This window comes from Crocuta crocuta, unplaced genomic scaffold (assembly GCF_008692635.1).
Source record: "Crocuta crocuta isolate KB4526 unplaced genomic scaffold, BGI_CrCroc_1.0 scaffold234, whole genome shotgun sequence".
Classification (NCBI taxonomy): Eukaryota; Metazoa; Chordata; class Mammalia; order Carnivora; family Hyaenidae; genus Crocuta; species Crocuta crocuta.
This window is the reverse complement of record NW_027529647.1, coordinates 1930276-1949127: the sequence shown is the minus strand read 5'-3', so window position 1 is coordinate 1949127 and position 18852 is coordinate 1930276. Positions and strand designations below refer to the sequence as shown.

Below are 18852 nucleotides of genomic sequence, written 5' to 3'. Positions count from 1 at the left end.
CCAGGGAGTAGGTGCAGGATGTCAGGCAGCCCAGGCCCCATCCTCTGGGGACAGTAGGTGACAATGACTTTGCTGGGCCCTCACCTGCACCACAGCCCATAGCACGTAGAGCAGCTCCTGGTGCGGGGAGGGGTTTGCTTCGTGGGAGTATCACACACCCACCGGCCTTGGGTACTGTGGTCTGACCCTATGGGGACAGTTTTGCCCTATAGACCCCGCCTTCTCCAGTCACTGCCTGGCAGCCACTTAGGCTTTGTTTTGTGAGATAACTAGGCAGGCCCCAGCCAGTCTTCCTGAGAAGTAAGAGAATAACGTTGGCATCCAGTTTTGTCCTTGGTTTTTAAACGGTATTGTAGGCTTGAAATCCAAGGTCAATAAAGGACAGTTTTTTTGCATGTGACCTTTAGGTGTCTGAATTAGGACCCAGGACTGAATTGTATCATCACATGTCTTTCATTTTTAGTATGCTTTGAACCAAAACAAAACTTAGGTTTTGAAATAAATCTATAGGTTTAAGAAATAACCAGAAAAGGGGCGCATGGGTGACTCAGCCAGTTACATGTCCAACTTAGGCTCAGGTCATGATCTTAGGGTTCGTGGGTTCCAGCCCTGCGGTGGGCTCTGTGCTGACAGCTCAGATTCTGTGTCTCCTTCTTTCTCTGCCCCTCCTCTGCTTGGCTCGTGCTTGGTCTCTCTCAAAAATAAACATTAAAGATTAAAAAAAAACCCAAAAAATTAAAAAAAAGAGCAATGGACAGAAAGAAGAAACAAAACTATTATTTGTAGATGGTATAATTTTGAACCACAAATTGTAACAGAACTGAGAAATGACTGAAAATTAACAACATTCAGTGAGGTGGCTAGTTTCACAAATATGCAATTAAAAAGAACTTTCCTATGTAAGAGCAATAGTCAACTAGAAAAATACAGTGGAAAAAAAAACTATTTGCAATAACAAAATCATATACAACTTACATTAAGAAAATTATAAAAATTTACTCAAGAATACAATACTTTAGTAAAGGCATGGGAAACAAAATTTGTAAAGCTAACAAGTTTTCCCAAATAGTTTATAGGATTAACCTATTTCAGTCAAAATACCAAGGTAAAATTTTAGGAAACTAAAATAAAGCAAAACTGATCAAGAATGTTTAAAATAACACCACAGGATCGGTCCCGTGAAGGCACCGCTGGCCTGGCCTCTGGGCGGGCAAGTCAGGAAAATCTGGGTATCAGTAGCCCAAAGAGAACAAGTATCTACTACAATGAAGACACGAATCCTCACATTGAGGAACAATGTGAACTAGCCACTGGAGACTGCTAAAAATAAAACACTTTGCTTGTGAGGTAGTGACCACCCATCACCAAGGTTCTGAGGAGAGCTTGGAGAGGAAGTAACCACATGGTAAGGTTATTGGCCAGTCATGGGTCCAAGCCAATGTCTCCCTCTTCCTCTTCTGGCTCTTGGCTTTCGTTCCTAGCAGGCTTTCTTCTTGGTTCAGCAGAGGGACAAGATTCTGAAGAGCTTTACCAGTAGTAGGGCTGGGTGGCTAGGCCTGAGCAATCTAGACTTCTTTTGGCAATAGAAAGGCATGAGAGCTATCTGAGCAATGAAGAGCTGGACAAAAATACAGTAAGCGCAATAGAGACTTTAAAAGTATGTTGTGAAAAGTATTCCTGTAAAAGTCACTTTTCACTACAAAATGCAAATCCTAATGAGATCGATGGTTAGTTTCGGTGACATACAAGTAACAGAGGAAGTCTTTGACATTCACTTGCTGTATTTTCCTATATCCCCAAGTAAACAATCCTTTTCAACACTCAAGCTTTAACAGGGTGTTCTCTGAAGGTTACGTGAATTGCTAAGAGAAGCTGTTGGTTTAACAAATCAGTAGTTTGGTTCTCTCAGGGGAACACAGTTCCAGGTAAGGACCTTTGCATTATTCCCCCCCCCCCCAAGTGTGAATTCCTATGTGGGGGGAAAAATGGATACACTTTCTGTACACATGTGTCACTCTGTTCTCTTTGCAGGGAAGTGGCCTCCAGACTCCTATTCAAAACCTTTTTTGGGAAAGGGATCTGTGGCCTATACATTGTTGTAGAAGTTCACAAAAGAAAGCTCCTTAAATCAGAAAGTGTGGATACTGACTGAGGTATAGCCCTTGAGGATTTTTTCTTCCCTGTGAAATTTTCTAAAAATTTGAGGTTTCAGCCAAGATGGGTATTTACCCAATTTTGACTCTAATGAGGTTTTCACATATCTGTATCTTTCCAGAAGCCTGGGAATTCAGAATTCCTTATGAAACATTTCAGGTTGAGGCAGGACCATCAGATCTTTCCTGATCCCATTTCTCCTTTCGGGTCTTACATGCCGAATGGGTTTTTTCATGCCGGGTACAGTTGGAGAGCCGACCAAATCTTTTCCCACATTTTTTGCAACTATATGGCCTCTCAGCCTCATGGCTCTGCAGATGAAGCACAAAGTCTTTATTTTCTGGGAAGATTTTCCCACATTCTGGACACTTAAATATCTTCTCCCTTATATGGATTCCTTCATGGCGACTCCGATGAGAGTTTTGACGAAAGTTTTTCCCACACTGAGAACATGAATAAGGTTTCTCTCCTGTATGGATTCGCTCATGTTTATTAAGGTTTGTTTTATGATTGAAGCTTTTCCCACAGTGACTACAGTCGTAGGGTTTTTCACCAGTGTGAGTCCTCTGGTGGGAAATAAGGTAAGAACTTTCATTAAACTGTTTCCCACACAGTGGACAAGTGTACCATCTTCTCGTTCTCCGATTTCGGGTAAGTGCAATCACGTTGATATCCACATACTTTGAGAGTTCCTCCAGGGGAGTATCATTTTCAATGGTAACTAGAAGATTTTTCACTTTGATTTGTTTTGGAGTGGATGTATTTAGTCTGTCTTTATGGCAATATGGAGATTGCTCAGAGACCATAGAACAATCTACTCCATCATAATCTGAAGTCTTATCTCTATGATCTTCACTCTCTACGGGTTCCTTCTGAAGATCTTCAGTCTCAGGATTAATGTCATGGACTGTGGAAACAAAAGAGAATTTAAAAACTTTTGAGGGATATGACACCAGGCAGGAAAAAACAAGTTAGATTTCTCATTAAGCAATAATGAGTGTCATAAATTTGAGGACTAGCAGATAATTGTTATCAACACTCCTCCATTTCCACTCTTACTGTGCGTGGAAAATATGACTGATAAGTCTTTCTATCCAATGCAGTGGAAGCACACAGTCCTTTCCCCCACCCTCCGAGAGAGAGAGAGAGAGAGAGAGAGAGAGAGAGAGAGAGAGAGACAGAGACAGAGAGACAGAGAGTGTGCTCAAGTGGTGGAGGGACAGAGGGACAATCCCAAGCAGGCTCCAGGCTCAGTGCGGAGCTTGATGTAGGGCTCAATTCCATGACCCTGGGATCATGAGTTGAGCAGAAATCAAGAGGTGGACGCTCAACTGACTGAGCCACCCAAGTACCCTCTTTTTTTTTTCCCCCCACCAAGGATTTGACAGTGGCAATGATCTTTTTATTACAAACTATAGTTGGACTTCTGGGGAATTTCTCAGTTTTTTACCATTATCTCTTCCTTTTTTTGAAAGGATACAAGCTTAGGTCCACAGATTTGATTTTTTTTTTCTTTATTTCTTTTTTCTTTTTTTACAAATAATTTATTGTCAAATTAGTTTCCACATAACACCCATGCTCATCCCCACAAGTGCCCTCCTCCATGCCCATCCCCCCCCATCCATCAGTCCTCAGTTTTTGTCAGCATTCAAGAGTCTCTCATGGTTTGCCTCTTTTTTTTTTTTTAAAATGAAATGAGGGGGACTACACTGAAAGATTTTATAGGTTTGCTTTCTGAATAGGCACTAATTACTCAAGAAGTTCATATTGATCTTATATTCTGTGTAGAGCAGTGAGCTAAGGACCAGGGGATGAAAGACATAAATATTCAAGGGTATACCACTCCTCTTCTTTAGAAGGCAAGTGAAAGATAAGAGGAGTTGCTTCTAGGTTTTCACTACAATAAATATTATGATACTACAGAAATAAATAATACTATAATATCCTCTATAATAGTGAAAAACTGGGAGCAATTCAAATGACCAAAAATAATGAAGGCATATCATATTCACTTAGTGGATTGTTATTTGGGCATTAAGGTGATTACAAGTGTTAAAACTAAACTATGATAGAAATCCATAGTGGTCTTTTTGGGGGAGAAAGGGGAGTAGTAACTGGGCAGTGGGCACAAAAGAGACTTCTGGGGTCCATTTGAATGGTGGTTAGACAAATGAATGTATTTTGTGAAAATCTGAGGTATACATTTTTGATCTGTAGACTTTTCTGTATTTATTACCTTCAAAAGAAGTCCGTGTAAAAGAACAGATATAAAGACTAAATAACAAAGTAAAAAAAAAAAGTATACTGTGAAACTGACAAGGGACCCCGAAACTCTGGGCAACTTATGGATATTAAAGAGTTAAATCAGCCACTGAGATATATGGCTGACCACAGATCTGTGATATGAATCTTTGCTGGATTAGTAGTTTTAAACTAACAGAGGTTTTCTTTTTCATTTATTCCCTTAGGTAATGAAAATGCTGAGTCAAAGCATATGGCAATTTTTATCACAGCCCTTGACATGGACTGCCGTACTTCCTTCAAAAGAAGTCGTACCAGTTTCAATACAAGCATCAAGACGTGGGTATCAATTTTACGTAATCTTGTCAGCGTTTAATAGGTATAAAATGGTTTCTCATTGTAGCTTTATTTTGTACTTTGTTATTACAACCCCCTAATTTATTGGGCTAAGACTGTTATAAATTTACATAAATGTTACATATTGCAAATCTTACTCCTTGTGTAGGCAATCACTACTAATGTAGATATTTAACTGAAGCCTAACTCTGTAACTCCACAACTTAAAACCATAAGAAAGTATCAGTCTTTCAAAATCTGATAAATGTTCTATTCTCTAGCCATTCCTTTATGACTTACTTTTACAGTTAACTCTTTCTTTTTTTAAAGTCACCCAGGCGCCCCTATTTATTTATTTTGAGAGAGAGAGAGAGAGAGAGAGAGCGAACGAACAGGAGAGGGGCAGAGAGAGAGGGAGAGAGAAAGAATCCCAAGCATGGACAGTACAGAGCCCTGTGCATGGCTTGAACTCACAAAACTCATGACCTGAGCTGAAACCAAGAGTGAGACACTTAACTGACTGAGCCATCCAGGCGTCTCTACAACTAGTTCTTAATATATATCGAGTTTAGTATCACACAGTATGTTATGGTTTGTAACATGTTTCATATCGGTAAAACCAGACAGGATATGCTTTTTAAAATTTTGACTCTGTTATTTACAATATAAATTTAAAAGACACCAATATCTTTACATAATTTCAGTTTTCCCATTTAGACCTGTCTTTGGGGCGCCTGGGTGGCTCAGTTGGTTAAGCGTCTGACTTTGGCTCAGGTCATGATCTCACAGTTCGTCGGGCTCGGTGCTGACAGCTAGCTCTGAGCCTGGAGCCTGCTTTGGATTCTGTATCTCCCTCTCTCTCTGACCCTCCCTTGCTCATGCTGTCTCTCTCTCTCACACACACACACAAATAAAAACATTAAAAAAAAAAAAATTAGACCTGTGTCTCTTCAATATTTAAGAATCGTTTATATTTACCAATGAAACACCTGTGGCTTGCTCCTATTTTATAGCCATTCTGAATGATAGCTTCCATTATTTTGTGTTAACTTTTTAATTAATACAATTTTTTAAATAATGTTTTTGAGAGAGAGACAGACAGAGCATGAGTGGGGGAGGGACAGAGTGAGGGAGGAAACAGAATATGAAGCAGGTTCCAGTCTCTGAGCTGTGGGCACAGACCCTGACATGGGACTTGAACCCATGAACTGTGAGGTCATGACCTGAGTTGAAGTTGGAAGCTTAACCGACTGAGCCATCAAGGCACCCATGTTAATTTTTTTAAAAGTTAATTTTGAGAGAGAGAAAAAGCATGAGGGTCAGAGAGGGAAGGAGAGAGAGAATCCCAAGCACTGATAGTGCAGAGTTTGATGTGGGACTTGAACCCATGAACCATGAGATCATGACCTAAGCTGAACCAAGTCACCCAGGTGCCCCCATTTTGTTAATTTAAGAATGCTATTGTTATACATTCCCTCTTTACCTACCTTAAAACTATTAAATATAATGTTTTTGTTGATCCTTTTAGATTTTCTAAATACAAACCATATTTTGGTTCCAATATTTCTTCTTCTTAACCCCTCACATCTTTTTGCTTTATATGGTTAATAACAGTGATGGCAGGTTTCTCTATTTCATTCTCATTTTCATAATTAAAAAAAAATGTTTATTTTTGAGAGAGAGAGCAAGCAAGCAGGCTGTGGAGGGGCAGAGAGAGAGAGAGAAACAGAGGATTTGAAGCAGGCTCTGGGCTGAGAGCAGAGAGCCTGATGCAGGATTTGAATTCATGACTGTGAGATCAGGACACGAGCTGAAGTTGGACAGGTAACTGACTGAGCCACCTACATGCCCCTTGTTTTCATTTTTAAAGAATTATCATCAGTGTTTTATGAATGACTATAAATGTCATGTTAAAGGCCTACCTGTTTTGAAGACAATTCATTGAAACATACTTTTTAAAAATTTTCCTGAGACTGTCAATGAATATATCTTACATTCCTTTAGTATACTAACTTTTATGATAAAATTTAGTAGCTAATATATTTATATGGTACAAAAATCTAAATGTGAAAAGGTATTCGCTAAGGAGCCTTCCTCCAGTCCCTGTCCCATCCATTCTACTTGCCTCCCCTCCCAAGACACGTACCAATTTTCAGGGCTGGACATCTTTCCATGTGTTTATGGGTCATTTGTATACCTAAGCGAATCTATTGGTCTTTCTCTTGGTGTACAAAGTATGATTCACCAAATAGCTGGGGTGTCCCAACACCTTTTATGAGTCCCTTCTGCTTCACTGCTCTTTTCAATTTTCCTGGTCATTCGTATTTATTATTTCCATTTGAATTAGAGAGCAGACCAGGAAAAATCGTACTGGCTTTATTACAGGGATTACATTCACTTCATGAATCAAGTTGGGGAAAAATGACCTTTTAATGTTAAATCTTCCTGGTCATCATGGTATTTTTTCCCATTCATTCAGATCTACCTCTTTGTCCTTTAGAAACGTTTTGAAGTTTTCCTCATAATTTCTGCATGTTTCTTCAGTTTATTTCTAGATGTTTAATCTTGTTCTTATCTTAATAACTTCTAAATGACTGCATATATGAAAGCTAATGATTTCCATATAATAATTTTTCATCCCATTGCCTTACTGAATGCTTACTATTTATAATTTTCAGACACTTCCTAGGGTTTTCCAGGCACATAATTATATCATATGTAATAGATTCTTAAATTCTTAAACATCTAATTTCTTTCTCATTTATAACTGGCCAATACCTAAAACACAGTATTAAATAGTAGTAGTGATAGTGGGCTTTGTTGTTTTCCTGATTTTAGTGGGAATGCCTTCCAGTGTTTCCTGTTAAATGCAGACTAAAAGGAAGTATCCGCATGTAGGAGGACACTTGTGGGGATGAGCACTGAGTGTTATGTGGAAACTAATTTGACAATAAAATACTAAAAAAAAAAAAAAAAAAGGAAGTATCCATTAGTTATTGTTTTGTTTAGTGTTTTGTGAAGAAGGCAGAAGGCATTGGCATTTTGTCTAATATCTTTTCAGTAACTATGAAATTGATCACAGGATTTTTCTTTTTTATATAATAGATATTAATAGACTTTCTATTATTAAATCACTTTTGCATTCCTGGAATAAATCTTCTTGGTCAGGACAGTTTTTATCAGATTGTGGTATCTTTGTCTTATTAGTTTCATAAAAATAATTTTGAAATATTTTTTAATCTGAAAATTTTCATAGCATTTAAATTGTCTGATTTTTAAAGCTTTGTAAGAATTTCCTGTGAAACTGAGGGTCCTTTTCCTGGGTGGGGTGAGGGGCTAGTTTTTTGTGTGACAATTCGAGTTTCCTCAATGGAAACTGGTTTATCTATATCTGTTTAAATCTTTCTACGTATTAGTACCTCTATTTCTAACTTACTCATTTCCAGTTTTATATTTACTAATACTTTCTTTTCTTGTTTTCCTTTATCTTCTTGTTCTCCTAGCTTTGAACCAGAAGCTTAATTACTTTCATTTTTCTAAATTAACGTATGTGTTTTTACAGGCATAAATTTTCTTCTGAGTACCACTTGAGGTTATACTGTAGATGTTGATACAGAGTATAGTTTATGAACATTATGTAACTTTAATATTTACTTCCCCTCTGACCTAAGGTTACTTAATAGTTTTAAATTTTCTAGGTGAAAGAGACTTTTCCCCTTCTAGTTGTATCACATTGTGATAGATCCTATTGTGTTATTTCTACTTTTTGGAATCTACTGAAACTTTCTTTCTTGCATAGTACGTAGTCAATTTGTATCAATCTTGAAAAGGTTTCTATTCTCTTAAGGCAGGAGAAGGCAGATGCAAGTAAAATGAGGTGTCAATAAGGATGTGTTTACGAATTTTATTCTACATTTTTAGTTGTTTTATGTGGTTCACTTGGGCTGAGACACATGCTTTGTCCTCCTCGGTCAAGGATGTTCCTATGATTACTTTCTCCACAGGGTTCATGCCCTTACACTTTTCCCTTTCCAAACTGACCAAATGTTATTGACTCCCAAATCTCTACACGTGACCTTCAATGTTCAGGTGCCCAGAGAATAATCTCATTTTATTTCCTACCATGGATCCAGTCTTATCTAAAATCAAATCCATCTTCTTCTAAACTCTACTCCTAGGTTCAAATCTGGCCTTGACCTCACAGCTCTTTATAGTTAAAATGGTTTCACACTGTTTATCTTTTTTTTATTTAAAAAAGGTTTTTTAGGGGCACCTGGGTGGCTTAGTCGGTTAAGCATCTGTCTTCGACTCAGGTTATGATCTCATGGTTCTTGAGTTCAAGCCCCATGCTGGACTCTGTACTGACAGTTCAGAGCCTAGAACCTGTTTCAGATTCTGTCTCCCTCTCTCTCTGCCCCTCTCCTGCTCACACTCCATGTCTCTCTCAAAAATAAATGGAGAGGGAGAGGGAGAGGGGGGAGAGAGAGGGGGAGAGGGAGGGAGAGAGAGAGAGAGAGACAGAGAGAGAGAGACAAAGCACGAACAGGGGAGGGGCAGAGAGAGAAGGAGACATAGAATCCTAAGCAGGCTCTGGGCTCTGAGCTGTCAGCACAGAGCCTGATGTGGGGCTTGAACTCATGGACCATGAGATTATGACCTGAGCTGAAGTCAGATGCTTAACCAACTGAGCCACCCAGATGCCCCTAGAAAAAATTTTTTTTAACTTTATTTATTTATTTTGAGAGACAGAGACCACATGAGTAGGGGAGGGACAGAGAGAGGAGAGAGAGAATCCCAAGCAGGCTCTGTGCTACCAGTGCAGAGCCCAACATGGGGCCTGAACCCACGAAACTGGGATCATGACGTGAGTCAAGACCAAGAATCAGACGCTTAACCGACTGAGACATTCAGGCGCACCCACATTGCTTATCCTTTTAGGTGAATGACTTATATTTTAAAACAAACTGGAAGTATTAGAGAGCAGGAATGGAGCACTATGTATCATTTTAACCCACTGATATCAACTCCAGAATCCACCCCTGCCTACAGAAAAAGCAAGCAGCATTTATTAAATGTTGGTGAATGATTCTAAGTTTAAATCATCAGCTTTGGGGTATAGGCAAGGGAGGGAAATGAAAAGGGTGAGAATTGGGCCTCAGGGTCTCATGGTCAATAGCCAAAGTGTTCCTGGAATTGGCAACCTACCCACCAACCAGTCACCTAAAATAAATGCTTGTTTTACCCAAGACTGAGGAAAAGCTCAGTGTAATAAATCTGATCTCTTCATGCTTTCCCCTACAATAAGAAAACATTAGGCTAATATCATCCTCAATGGGGAAAAACTGATAGCTTTTCAATTAAGGTCAAGAACATAACAGCTATGTCCACTCTCACCACTGTTGTTCAACATAGTACTGGAAACCCTAGCCTCAGCAATCAGACAACAACAACAACAACAAATAAAAATAAAAGGCATACAAATCGGCAAGGAAGAAATCAAAATTTTCACTCTTCACAGGGAACAGGATACTCTATGTGGAAACCCGAAAGACTCCACCAAAAAATTGCTAGAGCAGATAGATGAATTCAGCAAAGTTGCAGGATATAAGAGCAACATACAGAAACCTGTTGCATTTCTATACACCAATAATGAAGCATCAGGAAGAGAAATCAAGGAATCAATCCCATTTACAACTACACCAAAAACCTGAAGATACTCAGGAGTAAACCTAACCAAAAAGCTAAAAGATATGTATACTAAAACCTATAGAAAGCTTATGAAAGACACTGAAGACAACAAAAAGAAATGGAAAAGCCATCCATGCTCATGGATTGGAAGAACAAATATTGTTAAAATGTCGATACTACCCAAAGCAATCTACATGTTCAATGCAATCCCTATCAAAATAACACCAGCATTCTTCACAAAGCTAAAGCAAATAATCCTAAAATTTGTATGGAACCAGAAAAGACCCCAAATAGCCAAAGTAATGTTGAAAAAAGAAAACCAAAGCTGTAGGCATCACAATTCTGGACTTCAAGCTGTATGACAAAGCCATAATCATCAAGACAGTATGGTACTGGCACAAAAAAGACACATAGGTCAATGGAAGAGAACAGAGAACCCAGAAATATACCCACAAATGTATGGCCAACTCATCTTTGACAAAATGGAAAAAAGTCTCTTTAGCAAATGGTGGGAAAACTGGACCACTATCATACACCAAAGACAAAAATAAATTCAAGATGGATGAAAGACCTAACGGTAAGACAGGAAGCCACCAAAATCCCAGAGTAGGAAACAGGCAACAACCTCTCTGACCTTGGCTGCAGCAACTTCTTACTAGACATGTGTCCAGAGACAAGGGAAACAAAAGCAAAAATGAACTTATTGGACCTCGTCAAGATAAAAAGCTTCTGCACAGGGAAGGAAACAAACAACAAAACTAAAAGGCAGCTGACAGAAGAGAAGATATTTGCAAATGACATCTCAGATAAATGGTTAGTATCCAAAATCTGTAAAGAAATTATCAAACTCAACACCCAGAAAAAAAACAATCCAGTGAAGAAATGGGTAAAAGAGATGAATAGACACTTCCCCAAAGAAGACATGCAGACAGATGGCTAACAGACACATGAAAAAATGTTCAACATCCCTCAGTCACTCATCATCAAGGAGATACAAATCAAAACCACAATGAGATACCACCTCACACTTGTCAGAATGGCTAAAATGAACAACTCAGGCAACAACCGATGTTGATGAGGATGTGGAGAAAGAGGAACCCTTTTGAACTGCTGGTGGGAATTTAAACTGGTGCAGCCACTTTGGAAAACAGTATGGAGGTTCCTCAAGAAGTTAAAAATAGGGGCGCCTGGGTGGCCTGAGGTCAGTTAAGTATCTGACTCTTGATTGTAGCTCAGGTCGTGATCTCACAGTTTGTGAGTTGGAGCCCTGCATCAGTGCATGGCCCGCTTTGTTCTCTGTCACTCTCGTTTGTTCCTGCTCTCATTCTCTCTCTCAAGATAAATAAGTACACTTAAAAAAGTTAAGGGGCAACTGGGTGGCTCAGTCAGTTAAGCGTCCGACTTCGGCGCAGGTCATGATCACACAGTTTGTGGGTTCGAGCCCTGTGTCGGGCTCTGCGCTGACAGCTAGCTCAGAGCCTGGAGCCTGCTTCAAATTCTCTATCTCCCTCTCTCTCTGACCCTCTCCTGCTCACGCTGTCTCTCTCTCTCAGAAATAAATTTAAAAAAATTTTTTTTTTAATTAAAAAACAAAAATGTTAAAAATAGAATTACCCTACAACCCAGCATTGCACTACTAGGTATTTATCCAAAGGGTAAAAATATGTTGATCTGAACGGGCACATGCACCTCAATGTTTATAGCAGCATTATCAACAATAGCCAAATTATGGAAGGAACCCAAATGTCCACTGACTGATGAATGAATAAAGGAGATGTGGTATAATATATACATAGGAATATTATATATAATATATATGTAATGGAATATTAGTCAGTGATCAAAAAGAATGAAATCTTGCCATTTGCAACAACGTGGATGAAACTAGAGTGTATTAGGCTAAGCAACATACCTCAGAGGAAGACAAACATCATATGATGTCACTTGTGTGGAATTTAAGAAACACAACATGAATATAGGGGAAGGGAAGGAAAAATAAGATAAAAACAGAGAGGGAGACAAACCCTAGGAGACTCTTAAATACAGAGAACAAACAGCATTGCTGGAAGGGAGGTGGCTGGGGGTGGGGTGGGCTAAATGGGTGATGGACATTAAGGAGGGTACTTTTTGGGATGAGCACTGGTAGTATATATAAATGATAAATAACTAAATTGTAGTTTTGAAACCAATACTACATTATATGTTAACTAACTTGAATTAAGAAAAAAAACAAAACACTAGGGTCATGTGGCTGTCTTAGTCCATAGAGCATGCGATGTTGGATCTCAGGGTCATAAGTTCAAGCCACATTCGGGGCACAGAGCTTACTTAAAAAATATATAGATATCTATATATGTATCTGGGTGGCTTAGTTAAGTGTCTGACTCTTGAACTCAATTCAGGTCATGATCCCAGAGTTGTGGGATTGAACCCCACGATGGGCTCTGCACTGAGCACGGAGACTGCTTAAGATTCTCTCCCCTGCTCATGTGCTTTCTCTCTCTCAAAAAAAATACGCTTAATAAAAAATATTACATAGAATAATTTGTGGAAAATTGAGGAGGCTCACTATGTATCACCATCCTGACCTACAGTGTAGGACGACTAGAATTCAACAGTCATGGGTCTTTGTCACCCCAGACAACTCACAAAACCCACTTTCTGCTCTATTTTAGCCTCAGAAGCAAACAGCTCTGAAGTAAAAAGTATTAGGCACTCAGCAAAACGATTTTTGAGGGCTCTTGACTCTAGGGTAGCAGTGTATTTGTAGAGAAAGGCTGAATCATCTCTCACCAGCTTACAGAGAACTGCTGCCAGATGAGTTCATATGTAGTATTCTTTTTTGAGAATGTTTGTTAACCATTACTGGGAAATAAGCAGAAATGAAGAAGGACCCATTCTCCAACCATACAGGAAATTCACTGAAAAAATTATGAGAAATGCATCAAGAGGGCAGTACAATTCTGGGCTAAGGCTGCAGGGCTCTGATGTTAGAATCCCGGAGTGCAGATCCCTGCTCTGTTACCACTGCTGTGTGACATGTAACAATTAACATTTTTCTGCTTTAGCTTCATCATCTGTAAAATAGTAATAATTCCTATGTCCTACAGTACTATTGTGAGAAATGTACGAGATAATAAATGCATGCACTTAGACTAGTGCCTACATAATGACACACAGGTGCTAAATAAGTGCTAGATATTATTTCCATCAATAGTGTGATATATTTTCATTCACACTAGTAGACTTCATAACTACGGAACATCAAGGAAACAAAGGACTTAAAGGAGTGAGTCATGCACCCAGTGAAAACACTGATTTAAAATACACCTGTTGGGGGGCGCCTGGGTGGCTTAGTCGGTTAAGCGTCCGACTTTCGCTTAGGTCATGATCTCTCGGTCCGTGGGTTCGAGCCCCGCATCGGGCTCTGGGCTGACTGCCAGCTCAGAGCCTGGAGCCTGTTTCAGTCTGTGACTCCCTCTCTCTCTGACCCTCCCCTGCTCACGCTGTCTCTCTCTCTCCTAAAAATAAATAAAAATATTAAAAAAAAAAACAAAAAAACACCTGTTGGGAGATTAGCAGGAGATCCAGAAAATGGATTCAGAAACAGCCTGGCTGCATTTTTATCTGTTTGAATACGTGATGGCAGCACAGTAGCTCTAAGTCTTGCTTACCAAGAGAAGTCCCCTCCACCCTTGCTGCCCTAAAGATATACCAAAAATGGACACCCACAGCTGGTGTAGGCTCTGCTACATGGAATAAAAATTAAATAAGCATGAACATGTACTTAACTTGTGCTTATCAGATCTTTAAAAAGTCTGGGTGGCCCAGTCCATTAAGCATCCAATTTTTTTTTTTTTTTTTTTTAAGAAAGAGAGAGCATGAGTGAAGGACAGAGAGAGAGGGAAACACAGAATCCAAAGCAGGTTCCAGGCTCTGAGCTGTCAGCACAGAGCCCGACATGGGTGGGGCTTGAACTCACAAACTGTGAGATCATAATCTGAGCCAAAGTCACATGCTTAACCAAATGAGCCACCGAGGCGCTGCAAGCATCTAATTCTTGATTTCAGCTCAGGTCACGGTCTCAACAGTTTGTGAGATGGAGCTCCACATTGGGCTCTGTGCTGGCAGTGCAGTGCCTGCTTGGGATTCTCTTTCTCCCTCTCTCTCTGCCCTTCCCCTGTTCAATCTCTCTCAAAAATAAAATACACATTAAAAAAATAATAAAGTCTGATGAAATAGAAGAACATGCTTTTTCCATACCATTCAATATGAACACACAAGATTTCTTACCCAGTAACATCATCTCGCCAACACTGTCTTCCTTCTCTGAGGTGGGTTGCTGAGTAGCATCTAGGCTCACACATTCCTCTTGGGAGTGAAATACATTCAAATCCTCAAAGACCACCAGTTCCTGAAAGAGCAGTAGGCCCCAATCCTCTTAATAACAGAGGTTCTTTGACAGTTCTGCTGGTAGAATAGACTAAGACCCAAAGATCAGGAAAGGGTAGGTGAAAGGGACCTATGAATCATATGCAGATGCAGCAGACAGGAAACTCTGGCTCAGACAGGAGTCAAAGAACAAGCAGAAGAGAAACATCCAAGGAGGCGGTGAAAACAAGCCCACTCTCCTTACAAGAGTATGTTCTTATGTATGGGTTGGCTGAGCGGGGAGGGCTGCAAGAGCAGAGAAGGTGAGGGACTCAAAACAGAGAACGGGAAAACCGAACCCACCTCAGGCTCAGTTTTCTGATACAGAGACAATGTGTCCTGTTTCTGCTGGACTCCTTCTCTGGGTAGAAGCTTCACTATGGGATGAGGTTGCACTGGGGAAAGAGGAAGCTGTAGTTAATGGAAAAGTCAGTGACTCTAATATGGAAAGCCTAACCACACCTTGAGGCCACACTCTCCTCATTCCCTCAGAAGGCAACAGGTTTTTTTTTGGCTTCTTTGAGCCCAGGGAAGAGTTCAAGCAATAACAAGGTCTTGAACTTCTATGCAGGATCTCCTCCTTATGAAAAGAATGACTCCCTTGGGGTTTTTTAAATTCCAATTAGTTCTANNNTGGGGGGGGAGGCAAAGTCTGAAGATAACGCATAACAAGCACAAAATTTCCAAAATTCCACATAAACTGCAGTCAATTAAACAGTACATCCAGATTTCCTTATCCTAAAAAGATATACCCCCCACTATGTTTATTCCATGGCTTTACACACATCCAGCAATCCACTTAGACTCTAGCTTGAGAAAACAATACTCCCTCTCCCCAGTATGTTGACTTACTAGAATCAACTCCTTTTTTCCCCAATACCCACTGTCCTAACTTGAATTCATTACTAACATGAAAACCTATTTCAGACCCTAGTACCATTCCCTTCTCTTCTAGTGAAACCGCATATACTTCTTACGTCTGTTCTGAAAGTTTGAGCTCACATCCTTCATAATAACCAAAGTCTCCTTGACTTTCTGATTGGGCTGGACCACGCTTGGCTTGGGCAAGAAGGTGAGGAAGTGTTCCAGAACTAGCTGGTGGATGGTCTTGGGCCCACTAGTAGCATCTCGAAGTAGGTCTTGGCCCAGCTTGGAGTCCGGAGGAACTCTCAGTATAAAGGACCGCTTTGGCTTTAGGGGCATTGGAACGACTTTTGCAGCCATCGCGCCTTGAAATCACACACCACACTCGTTTTGCAGAGCTTCAGGAGTCACCTCTTACTGAAGGAATCTGTCAAGATAACCAAGCTGCAGACAAGAGAAACCATGGGTTACCCACAAAACCAGGGAGGCATGTCTGCACTCCAGTGTACAGCCAGGATAGTGAGGCCACGCGAAATGTAAAGCAGGAGAGAGAAGCTGGGGTGGGGAACTCCTAACTGAAACGGAAGGTCCCTGAACTAGACACTCTTAGCAAGTCCTGAAAGCAAGATCTGAAAGCCGAAGGATGTCCAAACCCCGAGGGTCACTGTCCTGAGAAATATGAGATGCAAAGTCCACTGGGAAGAGCGGTTGAACTCAAGCAGGTAGGAAGAGCAATGGGCTAGAAGACAGGACACCTTGGGTCCGGTACCGAGGGCATGTACTTACAAGTTGGCCTGGCCCATGAATCAAGCCATACTGCGCACCTAGGACCGCAGGTCCCTCAGATGCCTTTCGGGGGGCAGTTGATGGCTCAAGGAGCAACCGCAAACCTCCAAGAGATGTCCATACATGGCCTGCTGACTCCTTTCCGCCCTGAAAGCCCTGCTGAGGGCGGCATGGGACATCCCAGTAGGGGCTCGCAGGCCAGGCCCATTCTGGAGCCTCTCCTACCGGCCAATGGACACCTTTACCGTAACGACCAGCCCGCGGCTTTGCCCGGGGTGTGTTCCCGGCTCTCCAGCCGGCCAGGCACCCCCAGCAACCGGCCAAGCTCTGCTCCCCAAAGGCCCCGTCAGCCTGGTTCCCGCCCTCGCGGAGCCCCTCACCTCTCGGGGGCTGTTCGGCCCCTGGGAGCTCGCGGGACGGTCCCGAGTCCCAGACGCAGAGACACGGAAACTAGGCGCGAGAGGCCAAGCCCTCCCCTCGCCCTTCGGAGCGCCCTCACAGGCCGCCGGCGACTATTGGTGAGCGCCGCCGTCAGTTGAGGAGGACGGTCAGGACGCGGGGCCTTTCGGGAAACCGAGCGCCTCGGCAGCCGCTACGTCACTACCGGTATCTCTTTCCGGTGCGGAAGCCTGGTCTCCTCGTTCGGAGCGGGACGTCTGCGCTTGTGAAGGGGAGGCTCGAGGCCGGCCGACAGAGCTCTCAGAGACAGAGGGAGGTTAGGCTGGCGGCAGCCGCTGTCTTTGGGGCTCTGTTTGGGAGATGAAAGGCAGAACGCTTACTCCAGTCCTCCGTGGCGAACTGGCACCTCAACAGGTTCTGGCGGGGTAGCTCCATGGCCTGCTGGGAAGTGTAGTTCGGCTCCAAACAGCCAATGGGAGACCGCCAGGCGCCGCGGTTGGACGGGGCTGTACCAGCCTTCACCCCACTCACTGCGTCTCGACCGGAAGTGGGCTGCCTCTCGGACCGGAAGATCTGCGCGAAGCGGCGGTGTTTCCGCCAGAGCGTCCAGGGTGAGTCAAAGGACTGCAGAGGTGGTGAGTGGGTGGCGGGTCAAGGTCTTTTCCGGGTTTTGGGTCCTGTCACAGCTGTCCCTTTTGACAGGAGCTGGCCGTAGGTCGGAGCCGGGCGACCCTCCCCTTGCCTGCTTTCCAGCTTCTACCGTGCGGTCTGAACGGATCATCCTGTTTTCTGAGAAATTCTATTGGTCCTTCTCCAGACGCCTTCGTTTCCGTCCTCAGCCTCTCACGGAGGCGTAAGCATCTTTCTCCTTGCATCGTTTCTGTACTCGGTTCATTCCCCATTGAGGCACTGCTCAGGGTTGTGATAACCTCGGGACAGGGATGGCCGTATTCCTCTAAGTAACAACAGCCTCCAGCTGGATGACAAAAGTAAAAATACAATTTTTTTTTCTTAATCTTGACTATAGGTGACTCACTTAGCCATGGATTAAAATATGTTATGGAAGGGGCGCTTGTTGGCTCAGTCCGTTAAGCGTCCGATTTGGGGTCAGGATTTCATGGTTTGTGGGTTCAAGCCCCATATCAGACACCGCTTTCAGCTTTTTAGTGCATAGCCAGGAGGCTGCTTCGGATTCTGTCTCTCCTCCCGCCCTTCTGCTACTCGTGCTCTGTGTCTATCTTTCAAAAATAAACGTGGGGCGCTTGGGTTGCTCAGTCGGTTAAGCTTCCGACTTCGGCTCAGGTCATGAACTCACAGTTCGTGGGTTCAAGCCCCGCGTCGGGCTCTGTGCTGACAGGTGGCTCAGAGCCTGGAGCCTATTTCAGATTCTTTGTCTCCCTCTCTCTCTGACCCTCCCCTGCTCACGCTGTTTCTCTCTGTCTCTCAGAAATAAGTTAAACATTAAAATTTTTTTTCAAAAATAAGTAAATGTTAAAAAATGTTTTTAATCTGTTACAATCTAGTGTCAAAACTGTGTGCTACCGCAAGTTTTTGTAAAAATAAAGAATACTTGCCTTTCCAGACACCAAAAACAAAACAAACAACAAAAACTCCTTCAATCAAAGCAGTCTTCTTTGGGGGCCCCTTGGTGGCTCAGTCGGTTAAGCTTCCAGCTCTTTTATTTTGGTTCAGGTCATGGTCTCACAGTCGGTGAGACAGAGCCCTGTGTTGGGCTTTGCCCTGACAGCAGGGAGCCTGCTTGGGATTCTTTCTCCCTCTCTGTCCCTCCTCTGCTCAGGGGGGTGTTTTCTCTCTCTCCCTCTCCCTCTCCCTCTTCTTCTCCCTCTCCCTCCCTCCCTCTCCCAATAAATAAACTAAAAAAAAAAGCAGAGGGTGCCTGCCTGGGTGGCTCATTGGGTTAAGTGGGGGACTCTTGATTTCATCTCAGGTCAT

The 18852-nt window shown here is 42.1% G+C and overlaps 1 protein-coding gene and 1 long non-coding RNA gene across 4 annotated transcripts; one reads left to right on the top strand and one right to left on the bottom strand.

Moving 5' to 3' along the window:
• Positions 1-755: 755 nt before the first annotated feature.
• Positions 756-17062, bottom strand: ZNF200 (zinc finger protein 200). Of its 3 annotated transcripts, none has more exons than XM_077762584.1 (5): positions 16881-17062; positions 15828-16158; positions 15154-15245; positions 14713-14833; positions 756-3061 (listed from the first exon to the last, which is right to left on the bottom strand). In XM_077762584.1, the coding sequence occupies exons 2-5, from the start codon at positions 16072-16074 to the stop codon at positions 2310-2312; spliced, it is 1212 nt and encodes a 403-aa protein (XP_077618710.1). In that variant the 5' UTR covers positions 16075-16158; positions 16881-17062; the 3' UTR covers positions 756-2309. The 3 variants fall into 3 exon arrangements, with proteins under 3 accessions (XP_077618710.1, XP_077618712.1, XP_077618711.1); XM_077762586.1 differs by lacking the exon at positions 16881-17062 and adding an exon at positions 16501-16862; XM_077762585.1 differs by lacking the exon at positions 16881-17062 and having other exon boundaries at positions 15828-16862.
• LOC144230333 (uncharacterized) lies at positions 17061-17964 on the top strand. Its single transcript, XR_013334746.1, has 2 exons — positions 17061-17510; positions 17602-17964. It is a non-coding gene; the product is annotated as an uncharacterized LOC144230333 (long non-coding RNA).
• The last annotated feature ends 888 nt before the right edge of the window (positions 17965-18852 follow it).

Coding starts and splice junctions, on each gene's coding strand:
- ZNF200 (XM_077762584.1), bottom strand. CDS start 16,074: ATGGCTGCAAAAGTCGTTCCAATGCCCCTAAAGCCAAAGCGGTCCTTT. Junction 14,834..15,153: donor ATCAGAAAACTGAGCCTGAG/GTGGGTTCGGTT, acceptor CTGCTCTTTCAG/GAACTGGTGGTCTTTGAGGA. Junction 3,062..14,712: donor TGGCGAGATGATGTTACTGG/GTAAGAAATCTT, acceptor TTGTTTCCACAG/TCCATGACATTAATCCTGAG.